This window comes from Magnolia sinica, chromosome 18, assembly GCF_029962835.1.
Source record: "Magnolia sinica isolate HGM2019 chromosome 18, MsV1, whole genome shotgun sequence".
In the NCBI taxonomy this organism is placed as follows: domain Eukaryota; kingdom Viridiplantae; phylum Streptophyta; class Magnoliopsida; order Magnoliales; family Magnoliaceae; genus Magnolia; species Magnolia sinica.
Window position 1 is genome coordinate 25,931,878 of NC_080590.1, and position 19,755 is coordinate 25,951,632.

Consider the following 19,755-nt stretch of genomic DNA (forward strand, 5'->3'; position numbering starts at 1 on the left):
CTTTGAACTTAAACCTGGAGTCATACAATTGTTGCCATCCTTTTATGGATTGGACAAGGAGGACCCATATCATCATGTGAAAGAATTCTTAAACATTTGCTCCACCTTTAAGTTCCAAAACTTCTCCGACGATTCGATCCGCCTACGCTGTTTCCTTTTTCTTTGAAGGATAAGGCGAAAGCATGGTTGAATTCTCTAGAAGTTGGATCTATCACTACATGGGACCAACTGTCTAAGAAGTTCTTAAACAAGTTCTTCCCCGTTCACAAAACCAATGCCCTCCGTAGAGAAATTACTAACTTCACACAAAAAGAGGGCGAGCACTTTCATGAATGTTGGGAAAGATGGAGGGACTGCTTCTTAAATGTCCTCACCATGGTTTTGAGAAGTGGCAACAAGTTCAATACTTCTATGACGGTCTGACACCACAGAACCGTCGTATGGTTGATGCCACCAGTGGAGGGTCATTCATGACCAAAAGTGATGTCGAAGCGTGGAACTTCTTTGAAACCTTGTGCGAAAATTCCCAGAAATGGGATTATTCAAATAGAGGTGACAAAAGTCCCCAACCACAAAAGAGAGGTGGTATATATGAGATAGGAGTCATGCCCGAGCTGAGCGCCAAGCTTGATAAACTGACAAAGAAAGTTGATGCTCGGTATTAAATAGTAGACCACCACAAACAGCTCAAGTCGAGGCATATGCCACATGTTCTAGTCCTGCCCATCCTATGCAGTCTTGTCCATCTGGTGCAGCATTCCCAGAACTTCTCTCTGAACAAGTTCATGCTATGAACACTTTTCAAAAATCTGGGAATGATCCTTACTCGAACACATACAACCCAAGGTGGGCTAGACATCCAAATTTCTCTTGGGCAAAAGGACCACAACAAGGAGGACCATCTGGAAATCCTCCCATGCAACCGCACCTCCAAGTTGGCAGTCAACAACCTCAACAGTTTCCACAATATCAACAACTGCCTACACAATCAAGGAAACCATCTCTTGAGGATACACTCCATCTTTTCATGCAGAGTTCTCTCCAATTCCAAAAAGACACCCAACAAACCTTACTGGCCAACCAGCAAAGCTTACATGCAAATGCACAATCCATTGCCAAGCTGGAAGTACAAATGGGTCAACTAGCTGCCACATTGAGTGAGAGAGAGAAGGGCAAGTTCCCTAGCCAACCTGAGGCTAATCCAAAGGGACAGTATGAGATTGGCTCTAATTCCAACCAAGGGCAATATCATGAGCAGGCCAAATCGATCACTACCCTTAGGTCAGGCAAGCAGATTGATAACAGAATAGAGATGCCTGGGGATGAATCAAATTCTAAAATAGAAGATCAAGATGAAGCAGAGAGCCATACCAATGCATCCAAAGTCCAAAAGCTCTCTGACTCTCCAAGAGCCACTAATGTGCCACCTTATGTGCCCAAAGCACCCTTTCCTCAACGTCTGGCACCAATAAGAAAAGAAATAACTTTGATGAAATCTTGGATGTGTTTCAAAAAGTGCAAGTCAACATCCCGTTGCTTGACGCTATCAAGCAAGTCCCTGCTTACGCTAAGTTTCTTAAAGATTTATGCACTCAAAAGCGTAAGCAGAATGTTCATAAGAAAGTCTTCCTTGCAGAGCAGCTCAGCTCCATGATTCAACATAACACCCCTCCTAAATTTAGGGATCCAGGAGCTCCCATCATTTCTTGCGGCATAGGAGATCATAAGATCGGGAAGGCATTACTTGATTTAGGGGCGAGTGTCAATTTGTTACCATATTCGGTTTATGAGCAGCTAGGACTTGGTGAGTTGAAACCGACTAAGGTAACATTACAACTAGCCGATAGATCTATCAAGGTGCCCCGGGGTGTTATTGAAGATGTGTTAATCCAGGTTGATAAATTTTATTTTCCAGTGGATTTCATAGTTATAGATACTCAGCCTGTCCAGAATCTTCATAGTCAGATCCCAGTCATTTTGGGTCGTCCATTTTTGGCCACATCTAATGCTATTATCAATTGCAGGAATGGATTTATGAAATTGTCCTTTGGTAACATGAATATTAAACTCAATGTTTTTAATGCAGGACAACAACCCTCAGATTTGGATGACATATTTGAAGTGGACATGATCGAGAGCCTTGTGCAAGACTCCTTCCGTACATCTTTTGAAGATCCTCTTGAGACCTGCTTAGCACAATCGGGCATGGATTTTAACATTGATAGTCCCATCCATGAAGTCAATGCATTGCTCGACTCTCCTCCTATATTGGAGACTGAAAAATGGAGAGCGAAAGTGGAACCTCTTCATCCCTCTGAGACTCTTCCTGACAGCACAGTTTGTAACTCTGAGAAGACAAAGGAGAGCAGGCTGCTTAATGTTCTTAGAGCATATAAGGCAGCAATTGAACGGAAGATAGAAAAAATTCAGGGAGTATGCCCCACTGTATGGATGGATCATGCTGTGGTAATATCGCATAACATGCAAGGAAAGCGTGATCCTAACATAGAAGAAGTCGTTCGAGCAGAAGTCCTTAAATTATTTGACGACAGTGTCAGTTGCCTTATTTCAGATAGCACAGTTCATGGGAACTCACATCACTTGTCTGGGATCGGTTAATGAAAGTGTTGAAGTAATTTCTTTGGCGGACCCTGGTTATAAAGATTATTTCATTCATGGTCCGTTCTTGTCTGGCTGAAGACGTTAAACTTAGCGCTCATGGGAGGCAACCCAGCCTTTTGCTTTATTGTATTGCTTTTTATTTCATTCATTTTCATTTTTCTTAGTTAGTTACTTCAATGTTTGTGGGTAACATTACTGCAAACCCTCACGAGACTACAACTCATCCACTAGGGGTAACCTAGGGGTTTAAAGGCTTGTTGCATGCGCTAAATGCAATCGAGAGCACCTGCGAAAGTAGTATAGGTAGGATCTTCTTTTATTTTTATTTTTGTTATTTTTGCTTATGTTGATTTCTCTCTTGTGCTAACTCGCTTTTATGTTGAAATTTTTCACAAATTTTGAGAAAGCTTCTTGATTCTCCATCCAGGTATTATCTTTTCATCACTCCTCTTTTATTCTCGTTGTCCCATGTGCATTGCTTGTTTATTTCTTTTACATTGAGGACAATGTAGATTTTAGGTTGGGGGTGGGAGATTAGGGTACCTAATCAGTATTTTCTTGGTCTTGAGCAAAATTTGTGAAAATTTTAAAAATTTTTCTGAATTTCTATTGAATTCAAAGTGATTTTGAAGGATAGTTGTGATTTTAACATTATAAGATACATGATGTTGGTAACTAATGACTCTTGGATTCGGCCATCTGCTTGATTTCACAGTCAATTTTGAATTGTTAATCCATGATTAGACGTTGTAAACATTGATTGAGTCATGATTTCACATATCACATCTCGCTTGCACATTAAGTTTTGGTTCGATAACTGAATGATTAACTTGGTAAAAAGAAGAATTAAAAGGCTAAGTCACATAATCTTCACCATAGGTTTGCTCCCTATAGGTGCAGATTTGATTCTCCATAGTTGACATATGAAAAAAAAAAAAAAAAAGTTAGGCGACAAGTTTTCGCCATAGGTTTGCTCCCTATAGGTAAGAATTTGATTCCCCTCATTTGCGTTACTGCTCATAAAGAAAATCAAAGGCTGGTAAAATGAAAAGTTAATCTGTGAGATAAGTGTTGGTTTCAAGCTTGGTTGTCACGAATTACCAATGATATCATGAGATTGACAATTGGATCTCTTAATGTTTGTAAGTCGAGATTACACTTTACATTCATGGAGCTCGATGTTCAGAATTGTTCCAATTAATGGATTAATAGTTTGAAATTAATTATGAAATCTGTCGAGAGCTTGATTCCAAGAGAAAAATTCCACACACCAATCATGAATCTTAAAATTTTCACATCTCAACTATCTGTTCACAAGTCACTTGAGTTTACAGGAATTGTCTTTTATTTCTGAAATTATTTTTCGCATGTTTTGCTCGGGACTAGCAAAATGCTGGTTGGGGGTTGTGATCAGGATCGAATATTGCATATTAGACCCTAATCATTACCAGATTTTACGTATATGATAATGCTTAATGGAGTATTTTAATTGTATTTTTGTTATAGGATGAAGTCAAGAGCGTTAATTGAAAATTGATGTTAAAGGCATGGATTTCATGATCCAAAGTCTCCAGAGCATGGGATGGACTCCAGAAAACCAATAATGTTTCTTTATTGGTGCCTGAGATCTGAGGAAAGCAAGCCAAAGGGGCCCGAAAAGGGTCCAGAATGCAAGATCACATGGTTCCCGCTATCCGATCAGTTCGAAACTTCATACGTGAGATGAGGGCCGTAAATTAACCGTACATATTAAATTTCAGCCATTGAGGATCTCGGGAAGTGGTCCAATGGACAGATCAGCCCATTAATCTTCACTTTGGGGCCCACCTGATATTTGGAACTGCCTCAAACTTGGTTTTGGCGGTTGGAATTATATGAAGGAAAGGATGGACGGTGCAGATTTCCCACAAACATTACATTGGGCCCCACATGCGTGAGTGTGTGCGTAAAGCGCACGTGCGCTGGCACTACACCGCACCGCTGGGACGGTCAGCGAGAACGCTGACCCGTCTCTCTCTCTCGCCGCTGCAGCGTCCGCGGAACCGATCCACAGTTGTCGGTTGTGGGGCCCACCTAGTGTCCAAATGGACAATCCAAACCGTCCATCCACTTCCTGGGGCAGCCATTAGCATTGCCTAGGTGGCGAAAACTTCAAATGATAGCATAGATCGGTTTTTAACCGTACAAACGCAGGATGGACGGCAAGACAGAAAGCCACGTGGGCAGCACCGAATCCACCCCAAAACCAGTCAATTCCTACTGATTTTTCGAGCTGAAACCAATGGACGGCGTGGATTCCTGTGAAAAGTCCAATAATGGACCCAACCATCATCGCAGCGTCGGTTTGGCATCCGCGAAACGCACGGACGCTGCCAGTTTTGCAGAAATTAGTGGGCCCCACTCGTCAACTTTCCGAAAGATCTGATCCGTCCATCGTGTAGAGGGCTTCGAGAGCTTCAAAACCATGTTGATATTCCTCGCCCATGCGTACACACGTGTGCGGTACAGAGGCCAAAAGTAGACTGCCCCGGGACGTTCAAAACTGAGTTTTTTGAGATTTCTTCTGTGGGCCGCGCTAATGGACCTTCAAAACCACCCATTCTTGACTGAAATTTCGTTCTGAATCCAATGGACGGGGTGGATTTTCCAGAAAATACCTCTGTGGGGCCCACCGATCACGGCTGCGAAAATTTGTACTCCGAGTCCTTCTACGACTCTGCCACCGACCCCAGCCATCCAGCAGCTATAAAAGGGGAGTTTTGGACGTGGGAAAGGCATTCAGAACCAGGGGATTCCAGATCTGGAGCAAGGGAGAGAAGAAAGAGAAGAAAGAAGAGAGAGAGATTGTTTGGTTTGACGTTTTTTTTATGAATTTTATTTAATATTTTTTATGGATTTTATGGGTCACTAATCTCTCAGCTAGGGCTGAGATGAAGCCCCTAATTTGATTAGCTCTTGTATTGGTTGATTTACTTTGAATTTCAATTAATTTGTTTCTTTCTTTAAGTGGGCTTTATGGATTTAAATTCTATACTTCTCCATCTATGAACTTGATTAAAGTATATATATGGATGTTGTTTGGATGCTTATTATAGGTACTTGTGTCTGATCAAGAACAAGTTTCCTATAGAGGAAGAAACAGGGTGCTTTAATGAATGTACATTCCATGTACCCGACCAAGGATATGGGATATGTCATTCATGGCATTGCTTAAAGGAATTAGACAGTTTGTATGCCCGATTAAGGACACAGATTGTGCTTTCTCTGTATATGTGGTATCAATCTAGATCAAGGTGAATCAACAGACAAAACAAGGTTAGGATAATTAGGGGTGGATTCGAAAGTCCTAGTGCTCTCTCCCTCTGATTGAATTTTCTTCCCTGTTCTTAATTAATTGTTTTTCATAAAATTGTGCTTAGTAATTCATTCCATTATTTGTTGGATTAGTTAAGGAGAATCATAGATTTGAATTGTGACGATCAGTCCTCGTGGGAACGATCTCGTAATACGTACCGTATCTGCATCTGATTCGTATACTTGCGAGTTTAAAAATCATTTAAATCATGTTAGTTTAAACAAAAAGAGCCAACCCCACGGCCCATTTTCGATTTAGGTCATACTCAAGTCTGATTATGTTTGTGACCTCATTCCTTCATAATTTGGCGGCCGCAACACCTGACATCATTCATCCTTAGGCTATTAGGAATTCGCACATGTGCTCCATGTGGCTGCCTAGCACAGTCATGTGGCGGTTTTGCTAGAGGACGCCCTAGGATGTCGTGAAAGTTGACCCAAGTATTACAAGGCCATAATCTTGGAACTTTACTGGGTTTTCATTGGCTCCAATTGATGGAGTCAAGATCAATGACGAAACCTTTCTCATTGACAGGAAAATATTGAAAGAGATCAAAACGGTTTGGAGAAGATGTAGGAGGAAAGGAAAAGGTACATGGAGAGACTAGAAGCGGTTCCAACACAAAAAGAAAAGGGAGGGGGGTCTGGGCCGGAGATGAAGTAGATGATTCCTTATAAGCCATTGCAATGGGCGGAATAAAAGAGAATCAGGGTCCGTGAAAGCAGAAGTAAAAAAACAATGAAGAAGAGAAGCATTATTATATCCACACCCTTCATCCATTTTTCAAGATCAGTTTAGAGCATTGGCCAAAAAATGAATCATAACCAAAGGTTAAATGGACCACACCAAAAATAGCAGCGGGGATGATGATTTTCACTGTTAAAAAATCCTTAGGGCTCACCATAACGTTTATTTTCCATCCAATCTGTTCATATGGTCAAAAATACCTGGATGAAGAGGAAAAACAAATTTCATATTGATCCGAAACTTCTATGACCCCCAAAAGGGTTTCAATGGTAGACATTCAATCCCCCACTATTTTTTGCAGTGTGGTCCACTTGATATTTAGACCTGCCTTATTTTTTGGCTCAAGCCTTAAGACTACCTAGCAAAATGGATGGATGGTTTAGATATAACATATACCTCATGATGTGACCCACCGAACTTGCTAACCCAGCCAATCCACTTCCTATATATAAGCACACCATATGTGTTGCATTAATTGTTATATGAAGAGAGGAAGAAATTTTCGGGATAGTTGTGATACGCTAAGAATGATACGACAGAAGTATCATTTGTAGGTTAAAATAAGTTAATAAGGATATTATCATGTGGCTTGATGCTTAATGACGGGCAAAAAGTTTTGTGTTTCCCTTCATACTTAGCTAAAACAAAAAGAAACGCAGGAGCAGTGCTTCTGAATGAATTCGGATTAGGATGGCTTTGATTGAGAAATACATATAACGAGTATTGTGGAAGCGTGCATATGAACCTGGCTCGCCGTACTCTGCATCCATGAATCGTGCAAGAAGATGCAGCATTATTACGTTCAAATTACTAAACGTTGCACGCATTGTGCGGAAGGAGCGGATTAGGTAATACCCGGGTAACGCAGCAGTGAGTGTTTTCTCTGTGTACTACACCCCAAGAAACAGTGATGATTGACCATTAAAAGCTTACAAAGGTAATGGATCAAGCTGATATTTAAGTTTTTCATTTATTCAGGTTTGGGTGATTTTATATATAAGTTGGATGAAACATAAACGTTATGAACGACCTAAGAAGTTTTTACTGGTGAGCGTTCAATAACCACTATTTCCTGTGGTGTGGCCCACCTGAAATCTGGATCTGCAACTTTTTCTGGAATCCCATCATAAAATGATCTTTTAGAAATTGGATAAACACCGTGGATATACAACACATTCATCAAGGTGGACCCCACTGTCAGGGAAACACCCGCTATGGTGTTACCCGGGTATCCCGTGGGAAAACACAAGAGCTCTGTGGGGCCCACTCTGTAGTTCATGTGGCATCCACTCCGTCCATCAGATCAAACTTCTCTTGTTAACCGTACATCACAAAAACTCGTTTCGATGCAAAACACTGGATCATGTGAAACCACTCCTCTTTGGGAAACGGATTGGCTACTCCCCCTGCCACCAGCCCGGTGGCTGGTGGTCGGTGCTCGGTGAGCCCCACCATGATGTATGTGTTTCATCCATTTTTACATATCATTTTAGGGCTTAAACGCAAAAATGAGAAGGATATAAATAAATATGAGGTGGACCACACCACAGGAAAACAATAGTGATTGGATATCCACCATTAAAATCCTCATAAGGCCCACTGTACTGTTTATTTAACATCCAATCTGTTGATTAGGTCATACAGATCCAGATGAAGTGAAAAAACAAAGATCAGCTTCATCCAAAACTTTTATGGCCCCCTAAAGGTTTTTAATGGTCGACTCTCATTCAACACTGTTTCCTGAAATGTGGTCACTTGAGATTTGGATACATCTCATTTTTGGTCTCATAGCATAAAATGATCTGAAAAAATAGATGGACAGCATGGATGATACACATAAATCATGGTGTGGCCCACGGAGCACCGACCATCAGCCATTGGCCGGTGGCAGGGGGAGTAGCCAATCCGTTTCCTCCGATGGAGCATTCATCTCCTATTACTCGACACGTGTGAAGTAGATTCGACCTTCACACTAGTGAGACAGGCCATCAAGGGGTAGGATGCATTAGACGGACGGTCTAGATCGACAATCAAACCTATCAGGGCAACAAATTAACAATGCCTATTCTTGATAAAGTGGAACCAGGAAAAGGAAAAATAAAATAAAAAACACTCTTTATTCCAAATCATCCCAAGTGGCTGAAGTCTTACATGAAAGAAGAAGCTACAGTTACGTGAGAAATAAAAAGAAAAGCGCTACAACACTGTAGTAATATCAGCTGAGTAAGAAAAGTGCAACAAGGTATTAACATCAGCTAAGAAAGAAAAGTACAGCGACAATGGAGTAACATCAGCTAAGTGAAGAAAGAAAAAGAAAACACTGTTGTTATTGATGCAGCCACCGATACCGTTGAAGATGATGATGGTCACGATGCCAATGATGATGATGAGTTATAGAGGAGCTAATGATAAGGGGGTGGTGGTGGTGGTGGCAGTGGTGGTGGTGGTGGATGGTTAGGAGGAGGTGGGGAAGGATGGATTTGTGGTGGGGATGAAGGTGGAGGGGGTGGAGGTGGGCCATGTGGGGTTTGTGGAGGTGGTGGATATGAATGGATGGTTTGAGGAGGTGGGGCATATGCATGGGGGGTTTGGGGAGGTGGGGGAGGTGGATGAAGGGTTCTGGGAGGTGGGGCATATGCAGGAGGGGTTTGGGGAGGTGGAGGAGGTGGGGAGGAATTGGGTGGGCTGGAGGCTGGATGAGGGGTTTGGGGAGGTGGGGGAGGTGGATGAAGGGTTTTGGGTGGTGGGGCATATGCATGAGGGGTTTGGGGAGGTGGGGGAGGTGAATGAAGGGTTTTGGGAGGTGGGGGAGGTGGATAAAGGGTTTTGGGTGGTGGGGCATATGCATGAGGGGTTTGGGGAGGTGGGGGAGGTGAATGAAGGGTTTTGGGAGGTGGGGGAGGAGCATGAGGGGTTTGGGGAGGTGGGGGAGGTGGATAAAGGGTTTTGGGTGGTGGGGCATATGCATGAGGGGTTTGGGGAGGTGGGGGAGGTGAATGAAGGGTTTTGGGAGGTGGGGGAGGCGCATGAGGGGTTCGGGGAGGTGGGGGAGGTGGATAAAGGGTTTTGGGTGGTGGGGCATATGCATGAGGGGTTTGGGGAGGTGGGGGAGGTGGGGGAGATGAATGAGGGGTTTTGGGAGGTGGGGGAGATGGATGAAGGGTTTTGGGAGGAGGGGCATGTGCATGAGGGGTTTTGGGAGGTGGGGGAGGAGAGTGATGGGTTTTGGGAGGTGGGCCATGTGCATGAGGGGCTTTGGGAGGTGGGGATTTCAGGTAAGGTGGAGGATGATGAGGTGGTGGATATGGGGCTGGATGGTGGATAGGAGGTGTAGCATAATGGGAGTTGTGGTGATCATTATCATGATGGTGATGGTGATGGTATTGATGGTGGTGATGGTGATGTTCTTGATGTAATGGTTGTGGTGGTGATGGGTTGTGGTGCAAGAGAGGGGGTGGTGCAGGTTTATGAAAATAGAGAGGAGGAGGGCTTTCTCCCCCGAAGGAAGGGAATGCAGATACAAGGAGAAGGCATGCATGGAAGATAATCCATGTAGCACAACCCATCTTGAAATTTTCCCTTCGTCTGCTCCTTTCCTCCATTGTCATACAAGCTCGTATCTATTTATAGAGAGAGGAGTGGAGTGGAGTGGTAGTTGGACCTGGCCCAGTCCCTCCCAGAAGCGGATTGGCTCTGGTGCACCACACACCACTGATGTGTCTAGTGTGTTGACGTCACTAAGTTTGTGGGTCCCATCAGGAGGTATGAGTTATATCCAAACCGTCCGTCCACTTGGTGAGATATTCGTAAGGCTTGAACCTAAAAATAAGACAGATCCAATAATCGAGTGGACCACACTGTAAAAAGCAGTGGGAGATTGAACGCCTGCCATTGAAACCTTTTGGAGTCACAGAAATTTTGGATCAATATGATAATTTTGTTATCTTCATCCAGGTCTGTGTGACTTTATGAACAGATTGGATGGAAAGTAAAATTACGGGGAACCCTACGAATGTTTTAAGGTGAGAATCATTGTCCGACTGCTATTTGTGGTGTGGTCCAGTTGAGCGTTGTAAATTACTCAAAGTTGGGATCAAGATCTAAAATGATCTCTCCAAATGTATGAACAGTGTAGATATGATAAATTCATCATTGTGGGGCCATATAACTTTGATCTCCTTTGAACTGTCCGGCACAAGATTTCGATGGCCTGGATCTCCTTTCCACAAACAATAAACAAGATCAGAACTTTTCTTTCAGTAGGTCCACCATTGTATAAAGCTTTATTTTGTTGGGATGATCCTTGCCCTTAATCGGAGGAGTATAAGTGGAAGATAAATGGGAAAGCATCAGATTACTCTCATTCCAAGATGGAAATCTCACTGAGACGGATAAGATTGTCCACACGAGACTATCTTTTTTCTAGTGATCAATCATAAGAAGAGCTCGTACGTGGGATTGATTGAACTTAACAACAGGTTCGATGGCAAATAAAACTTACGGTGGGCCTAGAAATTTTTTAACGGTAGGCATTCAATCACCGTGGTCCACCTGATATTTCGATATAATTCATTTTTGGGACCACCGTCCTAAAATGATCTTGGAAACTGATGGACAGCCTGGATTTACAATAGACATATCCAGGTAGGTCCCACGGTCACGATATGAGTGAATCCGCGCACCTCTTACAGAGAGGTTGGTGTGAACGCTTGTTTCTAGCGGGTAACAGGCAGGAGCTCTGAGTGGTCACCGTGATGTATGCGTCTTATCCACACAGTCTATCCATTTATCAACATCATTTCAGAAAATAGGTACAAAACTGAGGTAGATCAAGGACACAGTTGGACCACACAATGGGGATTAAACTCTTACCGTTAAAAACTTCTTAGGCCTACATAAGTTTTGGATCGAGCTGATATTTCTGTTTTCCCTTCATTCAAGTCTATGTAACTTTATGAATAGGTTGGATGGTAAATAAACATCACCTTGGGGCCTACGAAAGTTTCAGCGGTGAGAATCACCACCACCACTGCTTCTTGTAGTGTGGTCAACTTGAGCTTTGGATTTTCCCAATTTTTTGTCTCATTTCATAAAATGCCAAGGAGAAATAGATGGAAGGTATGGATAAAACCCATATATCACGGTGGCCACTCAGAACTCCTGCCCGTTCCTTGCCGGAGACTGGCGGGGCTAGGACGCAATCCGCATCCGGTTAGTGTAGTTAACCAGGAAGGACGTGGTTGGGTACTACCCCCACCAGGAACTAGCTGGGAACGGACGGTCCGTACTACTCTCACCAATAACTAGTTGGAGACGAACGGTCCGTACTACTCCCACTAGGAAATAGTTGGAGATGAACGGTCCGTACTACCCCACTAGGAATTAGCTGGGACGGACGGTCCTGTCAAGGACCTATAAAAACTTTTGGGGGTCCATACAAGTTTTGGATCAAGCGGATCTTTGTTTTTTCCATTCATCAGCGTCTGTATGACCTAATAAACATATTGGATGTTAAATAAACAGTACAGTGGGCCTTAGGAGGATTTTAATAGTGGGTATCTAATTACTATTGTTTTCTTGTGGTGTGGTCCACCTGAGGTTTATATTCACCTCATTTTTGGCACAAAGCCCTAAAATGACATGTAAAAATGGATGAACGGAATGGATAAAACCCATATATCACGGTGGCCACTCAGAACTCCTGCCCGTTCCTTGCCGGAGACGGGCGGGGGCTAGGACGCAATCCGCATCCGGTTAGTGTAGTTAACCAGGAAGGACGTGGTTGGAACTAGCTGGGAACGGACGGTCCGTACTACCCTCACCAGTAACTAGTTGGAGACGAACGGTCCGTACTACTCCCACTAGGAAATAGTTGGAGACGAACGGTCCGTACTACCCCACCAGGAATTAGCTGGGACGGACGGTCCTGTCAAGGACCTATAAGATCCGCCGTGGTGTATATGGTTTATCCACGGCGTCTATCCGTTTTTGACCAATCATGTCACGGAGTGATACAAAAAGTAGCCGTATGAAGGCTCAAGTCGACCGCAACGCATTTGAGCCGTCCATCTGCATCCTCTTTGGGATCACGCCCTAAAATGACCTATCAAAACAGATAGACGGCGTGGATAAAACGTATATATCATGTGGGCCCCACAGAGTCACTAACAGAAATGTCAGTATGTGGCTAGGTCGGTGGGGAAAAGGGATTGGCTACTCCCCTGCCATCAGCCAATGGCTAGTGGTCGGCGTTCTATGACGTCACCATGATATATGGAAACGGATTGGCTACTTCCCCTGCCACCAGCCAATTGCTGATGGTCGGTGCTCACTCAAACATACTTCATCCAAGTCTGTATGACTTAATCAACAGGTTAGGTTAGATGTGAAATAACTATATAAATTTAAAATGGACTCTAGGAGGTTTTTAATGGTGGAAATTCAATCACTAATGTTTTCCCATGGTGTGGTTTACCTGAGATTTAGATCTACCTCATTTTTGGCACCAAGCCCTAAAATTATCTTTCAAAATGGATGGACGGCGTGGATAAAACACATACATCACGGTGGGTCCACATAGCACCGACCACTAGCCACCTGGCTCGTGGCGCGAAAACGCGTCCGTCGGTGGGTGGTACCAATCCGCCCACTGGAGTTAGTTTTGCCTCTGTCGTGACTGAGGATCTAGTATGTGTTCGTCGCGCTGGGGTTACACGCTGAGTGCTACGATCATCGGAACCGTTGATGTTGTGGAATCTATGCTAGGGTAATAACCCAATGAAATATACTGTGAATGGATGATTGAGATTGTCTCGATCTGCAGAAGAATTAGAACATTGAAAAGAAAATTTGTAATGCCTCTTATTTAAATGTTAAAAAAATAATAATAAATAAAATAAAATAAAATCAAAGGTCAACCTTATTAATGAAGAGTGATTATAAAATGATAACTTAAGAATGCTAATAAATGGAACATGGACAGCTCACATCATCATAAAATCTCATCATGTGGACCCAGTGGACGGTAGCACGTGATGGAATCTGAGTCGCGCCAAATGCCAAACGAACTCGAACGAAGGTTCGACGAATTGACGTACTTTCTAGCGAAATCGAAACTCCTTGCTAGGCTGTCGTTTTTTATCTAAGAACGTATTAGGTGTTACCTGGGTAATACGTAACGGGGTGTTTCCTTGACCGTGGGATGCAACTTGCATGTGTTGTAAATCCATGCCATCCATCTCTTTTTACTGATCATTTTAGATAATTATGCCAAAAATGAAGTAGATATAAATCTCAAGTGGACCACACAGTAGTGATTGAATTATCATCACTAAACACTTCTTGGGAGCCATGAAATTTTTGGATCCAGCTGATATTTGTGTTTTCACTTAATCCACGTCTGTGTGACCATATCAACGGGTTGGATGGAAAATTAACATTACCACGGGCCCTCGGAATTTTTTAATGGTAAGCGTTCAATGATCATTGTTTCCTGTGGTGTGGTCCACTTGAGATTTGGATCAGTTTTAATTTTGTTAAAATTACCTAAAATGAGTGGTAAAAACGGATGGACGGCGTTGATATATATATATGACTTCAAGGTCGGCCCCACGGTCAGTTAAACACCCAGTATTGTGTTACCCGGGTAACACCTAGTGTAAGTCTGTCTGGGCGCGCCCCTACCATTTATGACGTCTAAGGTGCTAGTTCACCACTATTTTAAGACGTGGATATTCAAGCTGAACTATCGGATCGACCGTTGATTTTCGACCAATAAACATTATACTTTTACCGTTCATTTAATATTCGTCAATTGGATGGTTTGGATCATTTTATTAATCTGTTTTCCGGGATATATACCATCCGTAATGGCTTAAGTTTTATACGGTTTGGATTGATGCACCAAATGCGGCGTGTATGGTGGGGTGATTGAAATCGATGCGCCGGTCGTCTAGCTCGTAGCAATCCATCCACAGAGCACATGGTGTACTTACACATCGATCCAGGCCATCGAAATCTTAGCCCCCTTTTTGGATGGCGCGTAGGCACATTATTCAATTGGTGACCATCTAATGAACGGTTTAAAAAAAGAAGGAAAACAATGGACTAAATTTGACATTTGATTGTCCAATATAAATATCAATTTTGCGGAAGAACCGTACAACGTTGAGTTTGTAAAGTGGGGCCATAATCCGGTGATTTTGTTTGAAGGGTCTTTTTACAAATGTAAAATAATGACCCTTTAAAAGGTCGGCCATTGAATAGACGGTTAAGAAATATATTACACCAGCGGTCCACGGGCAACTAGAAAATGACAAAATAGAATGTCCAACGGTTCATGTAATCTGGCGGATTGCCCCGCCTTGGCTGGTGTGGGAATGTATCGTGCGAAGACCAACGTTGCAGCTCCGAGTTGTACGAACGGTTCAAAGTAGATCAAAGTTACATGGTCCAGAAATAATTTATTTATTATATCCACACCGTCCGTCTATTTTTTTGAGATTATTTTAGAGTATGATAATAATAATAATAATTAAAAATAAATAAATAAATAAAAAGAGGTATATTCATATCAAAATCTTAAGTGGACCACACCAGAAATAGTAGTGGGGACATTGATTCTCACCGTTAAAACGTTAAAACATTCGCAGGGCCCATTATAGCGTTTATTTTCCATCCAATCTATTCATAAGGTCACACAGACCCTGATGAATTAGAAAAACAAATATCATATTGCTCGAAAACTTCTGTGACCCCAAAGGGGTTTCAATGGTAAGCATTCAATTCCCTCAGCTTTTTGCATTCTTGTCCACTTGGTCTTTAGATCTGTCTTATTTCTCTGTTAAGCCTTTGGACGAGCTCACCAAATGAAAAGACGGTAGAGATATAACACAAACCTCCTAATGGGACCCACAGAACTTTGTGACGTCAACACAGAAGCTAAATCTATTGGTACTAAGTAACCTAAGCATACTAATGGCGTGTTTGGGCGGTGGGTTTAGAAGGGATTAGGTGGGATGGGATTCAAAAACATAATTATTACCCGTGGTTGGGATTGCCCCTTGTACCCCATGGGATAAGATTAATGTTATGCTTTGTTGGTAATATGGTGGTACATTGAATGAATATACCCATCATTATTTGAAATTATTGAGAATAACACACTTGTATTATATTTAAACTGTTCATTTATTTTGTAACCTCATTTTATGGCATGGGCCTAAAAATGAAGTAGATCCAAAACTTATGCGGCCCCAAAGAAGTTTTCAATGGTAAGTATTCAATCTCAGTTGCTTTCTATGATGGGGTTCACTTGAGCTTTAGATTTAACTGATTTTTTTGGCCCATGCTCTAAAATAATCTCAAAAAATGGGTGATGGGTGTGGATATAGCCCACACATCATGGTGGGACCTACACAACTTACTAACATTGTGTGAAATTGGCACGGGACCCAATGCAATTTCATCGTATCTAACTCCATGCTTTTCCATTCTTCCCTAACATGGAGTGGAATTGACACAGGACCGGATGCAATTCCATCCCACCTAATCCCTTCTAACCCCACTGCCCAAACAGGCTCTTAGTGTTAGTACGGAGGCCCATTTTAAATCGAGCAAGGACACGGATAGGTAAGCCTATCATTAGGTTGACACAAGCAGGATCTCTGAGGGCCCACTGTGTTGTATGAGTTTTATCCACACCGTCCATCCATTTTTCCATTCATTTGTGATTACAAGTTCAAAAATGAGTAGTTCAAGATCTCAAGTAGACCACACAGTGGGGATTAAACTCTTACTATTGAAAAGTTCTGGCTCTTTTTTCAATACCGAAAATGTTATTTCAAAATGGATGGACGGTGTGGATAAAATCCATACATCACGATGGCCCCTCAGAGCTCCTGCCGGTGCCGAGCTAGGGACAGGCGGGGGGTAGCAACCAATCCACGTGCCGGCTGACATGTACAACTGGAAAGCCTAACGTAGTGTAGAAACTGTCTGCCGAGCATAACATGATGTCATGCACCATCTACAGAAGTGTTCAAGATCCGAACGGTTGAGATTGATGTACATGTACGCAAAGTGGCTGTTAGTACGGCAACTGCGACGCACCACTGCGCGTGCTGACCAGACTCCAAATTTCAGATGGCGTGCCCTCACCGGTGAAAACGATGGGACCTAAAACTGTCGGAGAAACATTGTAATGTACGTCGGCCAATTAAAGGTCGCGATTCAACGAGGGGCCCTTCATTTTAGTGGCCAGAAATTATAATCAAATCCACCGCTAACGGTATACGTGTCGGATATCTGGGCCGTTCGTCAGGGAACAAAAATGGTGTTGGTAGAGCTGGGCATTGAGACGACTCGGACCGTGTTAAGGCTGACCGGACTCAATCAAGTTTTGAAATAGGCCTGACCCAAACTCGACTCAACTTGGTACCAAGTCCAACATGCCTCAACCGATCTAAATCCAGGTCTGGTCTAGACTAATCCGGATCTAACCCGATAAAAAGTACCAAGTCATTTCGAGTTGGCACCGATTCGGATTGAGAGATGAAAGAGGGAGGGAGGAAGTATAGAAGAGAGGAGAGAGAGAGAGAGAGAGAGAGAGAGAGAGGAGGAGGAGGATGGTGAATTCGGTGACGGTGGTGGGTGGCTATCGGGCAGCTGTCAAACTTAGAAGATGAGGGCGAGAGAGAGTGGAGGAGGAGGAGGGTAGTGATGGTGGTGGAGGAGGATGAGGGAGGAAGAGAGAGTTTGGGATTAAGTCAGGATAGGGTCGAGTGTGGCATCTAGGATTAGAGATAATATACACACACACGTCGATTTGTTTCTTTGTTTGATTGTGATAATATATGATATATATATATATATATAGGTATATATATATATATATATATACCCGAATTTGAATTGAGTTGGTTTTGGATTGAATTGAGTTATGGGTAACTTGAACTCGACTCGGTTTGAGTTTGGATTGGACGAAGCCTACTCGGTTTGGACCGACTCACCCATTCAGTAAGGTCAAGTCAGATCAAAATGAGTCGGACAAATCGAGTTATATGAGTGGCATCGGTTTGCGCCCACCTCTAGGTGTTGGTGTGCTTATTAGACCGGTCAAATTTGTGCTAAGAAAGTGAGTGGTAGGAAAAAGAAAATATATCCAACGGTCCAAATTCAATGTACATGTGTGGCTTACTTCATGAGTATGCTGCCCCGATTTTTGTTACGTGGCATGTTGACAGTGATCACTCGTAATGGATGGCCTGGATCTTTGATGTTCGTGACATCTCACGTGAGAACCTGGCCGCACATCGGAGCCGTGGTGTGAGCCATTGCATTGTACCAAAACCCTTAGAAAATAAGTGGGTCCCATCGTCTGCAGCTGCATCAATGGCAACCTGGAGAGCCACCTGAATTGGTGGACTACTAAATCTGCCCTGAATTGTATTTCGGGACATTTTCATTGAATAAGAGATCACTTACACCGAAATGGATGTTTGAGTTGGCAGCCACTTGCATGCTTGTATATAACATCTGAACCGTCAGAGAGGCTTGCCTAACCTTGAAGATCGTTGAATGTATAAATAAGTTCTATCCACCCATCAGTTGAGCTAGACGTGTAAATCGAGTCAATCATTGAATGTCCACTGTGACTGTCATCTATGAACGGACGGCACGCCTGATTATCTTCACTGTAGTGCAACCATTTCAACAGATTAGATGATAGATATACATGCCATGCTTGCTTATATTTTGGGAATAACTAGAGGTGTAAACTAGTCGAACCGGTCGAGCTTGGCACAGGTCGACTTGGCTCGGCCACTAGCTGACCCCAGCTTGAACTTGACTTGGCTCGGTTCTCGAGCCGATTGGCCAGCCCAAATCGGTTCAATCAGCAGCTTGGGCCAGTTTGAGCCGACTTCGACCCAAGATCAAGATGAGTTTGCCTGTGCGCATTTTCACAAATACATAGGTATGTAAAACAACGGCAACAATTTTATGAGTATTTTATCAAGCACTCAGTAGGCAACATCATAATCAAGATAAAAGGGTATTTGTTTTATATTCATACCTTCCTCGCCACCGGCTAACACTTCGTTGAGTCATTTCAACAAACACTTATGAGCAACATCAATATCCAAATAACCGAGTCACTGAACTAGTTCGATCCGAGTTTGATTCGAGTTGGGGTTCGTTATGAGTTGAGTCGAGCTCGGGCAAGCTCAAACTCGGTTTGAAATTTTTTCGAGGTTAAAAAATCAGCTCCAACTCAGTTTCAAACATTGTAGAATCGAGCTTGTTCGAGTCAAGTCGAGCGAGGTAACCGAGCTAACCCGATTTGTGTACAACTCTAGAAATAACCCTACGTTCTATTAAGGTACATGCGATTCACATAAAAAATTAACACCACAAATGTAAGATTATGGGTCCATTCTACCAATGTGGAAGGGACTCATTTCATCACGGTGCAGTCGTCCGAAACCTGGACCAATTATTAGTTGGGACCCACCAAGAACATTACCTAGCTCACAAGCCAATCAACTTAAATGATCTACTATTAAGAACTTAACTAATACACCACGAGCCTGAGGACTGATGGAATGCATCAAGTTAGGTTATTAAATCAATGGGATAGTAGCGACTGCTTTAACACCAACCGTCTCAATATCTCTTTTGGTCCAAAGCATCTACCGATACCAATTCAAACTGAACCCGACCTGAACCCAAGTGACCCAACCCGAATTTTAGTAGGTTAGATTGGGTTGTCAAACCTGGTTTGAATTACGGTTGAGAAAATTAGATGTATTGGGGCCAGTTAGGTTGGGTTGAACAAAAGAGGACTCTTGAGTTGGGTTCAGATTGGGCACATTGGATTTGAACTCAGGTCATGTGAGGTTGCCAGTTGGGTTTTCTTAAAGCCTCACCCCACCCAGGTTGCACCCTTTAGTTAGTATCATTGATTGATGTCTTAAATCTGTAAATCAACATATTTATCGATGATAGTTCGATGGCATCGAGCAGACTTCGAT

At 42.9% G+C, this 19,755-nt stretch overlaps 1 protein-coding gene and 1 non-coding gene across 2 annotated transcripts; both read right to left on the minus strand.

The window, feature by feature from the left end:
• Positions 1 to 276: 276 nt before the first annotated feature.
• On the minus strand, positions 277 to 382 carry LOC131234112 (small nucleolar RNA R71). The gene has a single exon (XR_009165523.1). It is a non-coding gene; the product is annotated as a small nucleolar RNA R71 (small nucleolar RNA).
• An 8,440-nt stretch (positions 383 to 8,822) lies between these two features.
• Positions 8,823 to 18,183, minus strand: LOC131232318 (leucine-rich repeat extensin-like protein 3). Its single transcript, XM_058228554.1, has 3 exons — positions 18,018 to 18,183; positions 9,438 to 10,034; positions 8,823 to 9,380 (listed from the first exon to the last, which is right to left on the minus strand). Exons 1-3 carry the CDS (start codon positions 18,181 to 18,183, stop codon positions 9,127 to 9,129), a joined length of 1,017 nt encoding a protein of 338 aa, XP_058084537.1. The 3' UTR covers positions 8,823 to 9,126.
• Between the last annotated feature and the right edge of the window lie 1,572 nt (positions 18,184 to 19,755).

What these genes read in the sequence shown, in the direction of transcription:
- LOC131232318 (XM_058228554.1), bottom strand. Translation starts at nt 18,183, where the DNA reads ATGTCCCGAAATACAATTCAGGGCAGATTTAGTAGTCCACCAATTCAG. An exon ending in ATGTGCGGCCAGGTTCTCAC is followed by an intron (nt 10,035 to 18,017) that starts GTGAGATGTCAC and finishes TCCACCATCCAG; the next exon opens with CCCCATATCCACCACCTCAT. An exon ending in CCTTCATCCACCTCCCCCAC is followed by an intron (nt 9,381 to 9,437) that starts CTCCCCAAACCC and finishes CACCTCCTCCAC; the next exon opens with CTCCCCAAACCCCTCCTGCA.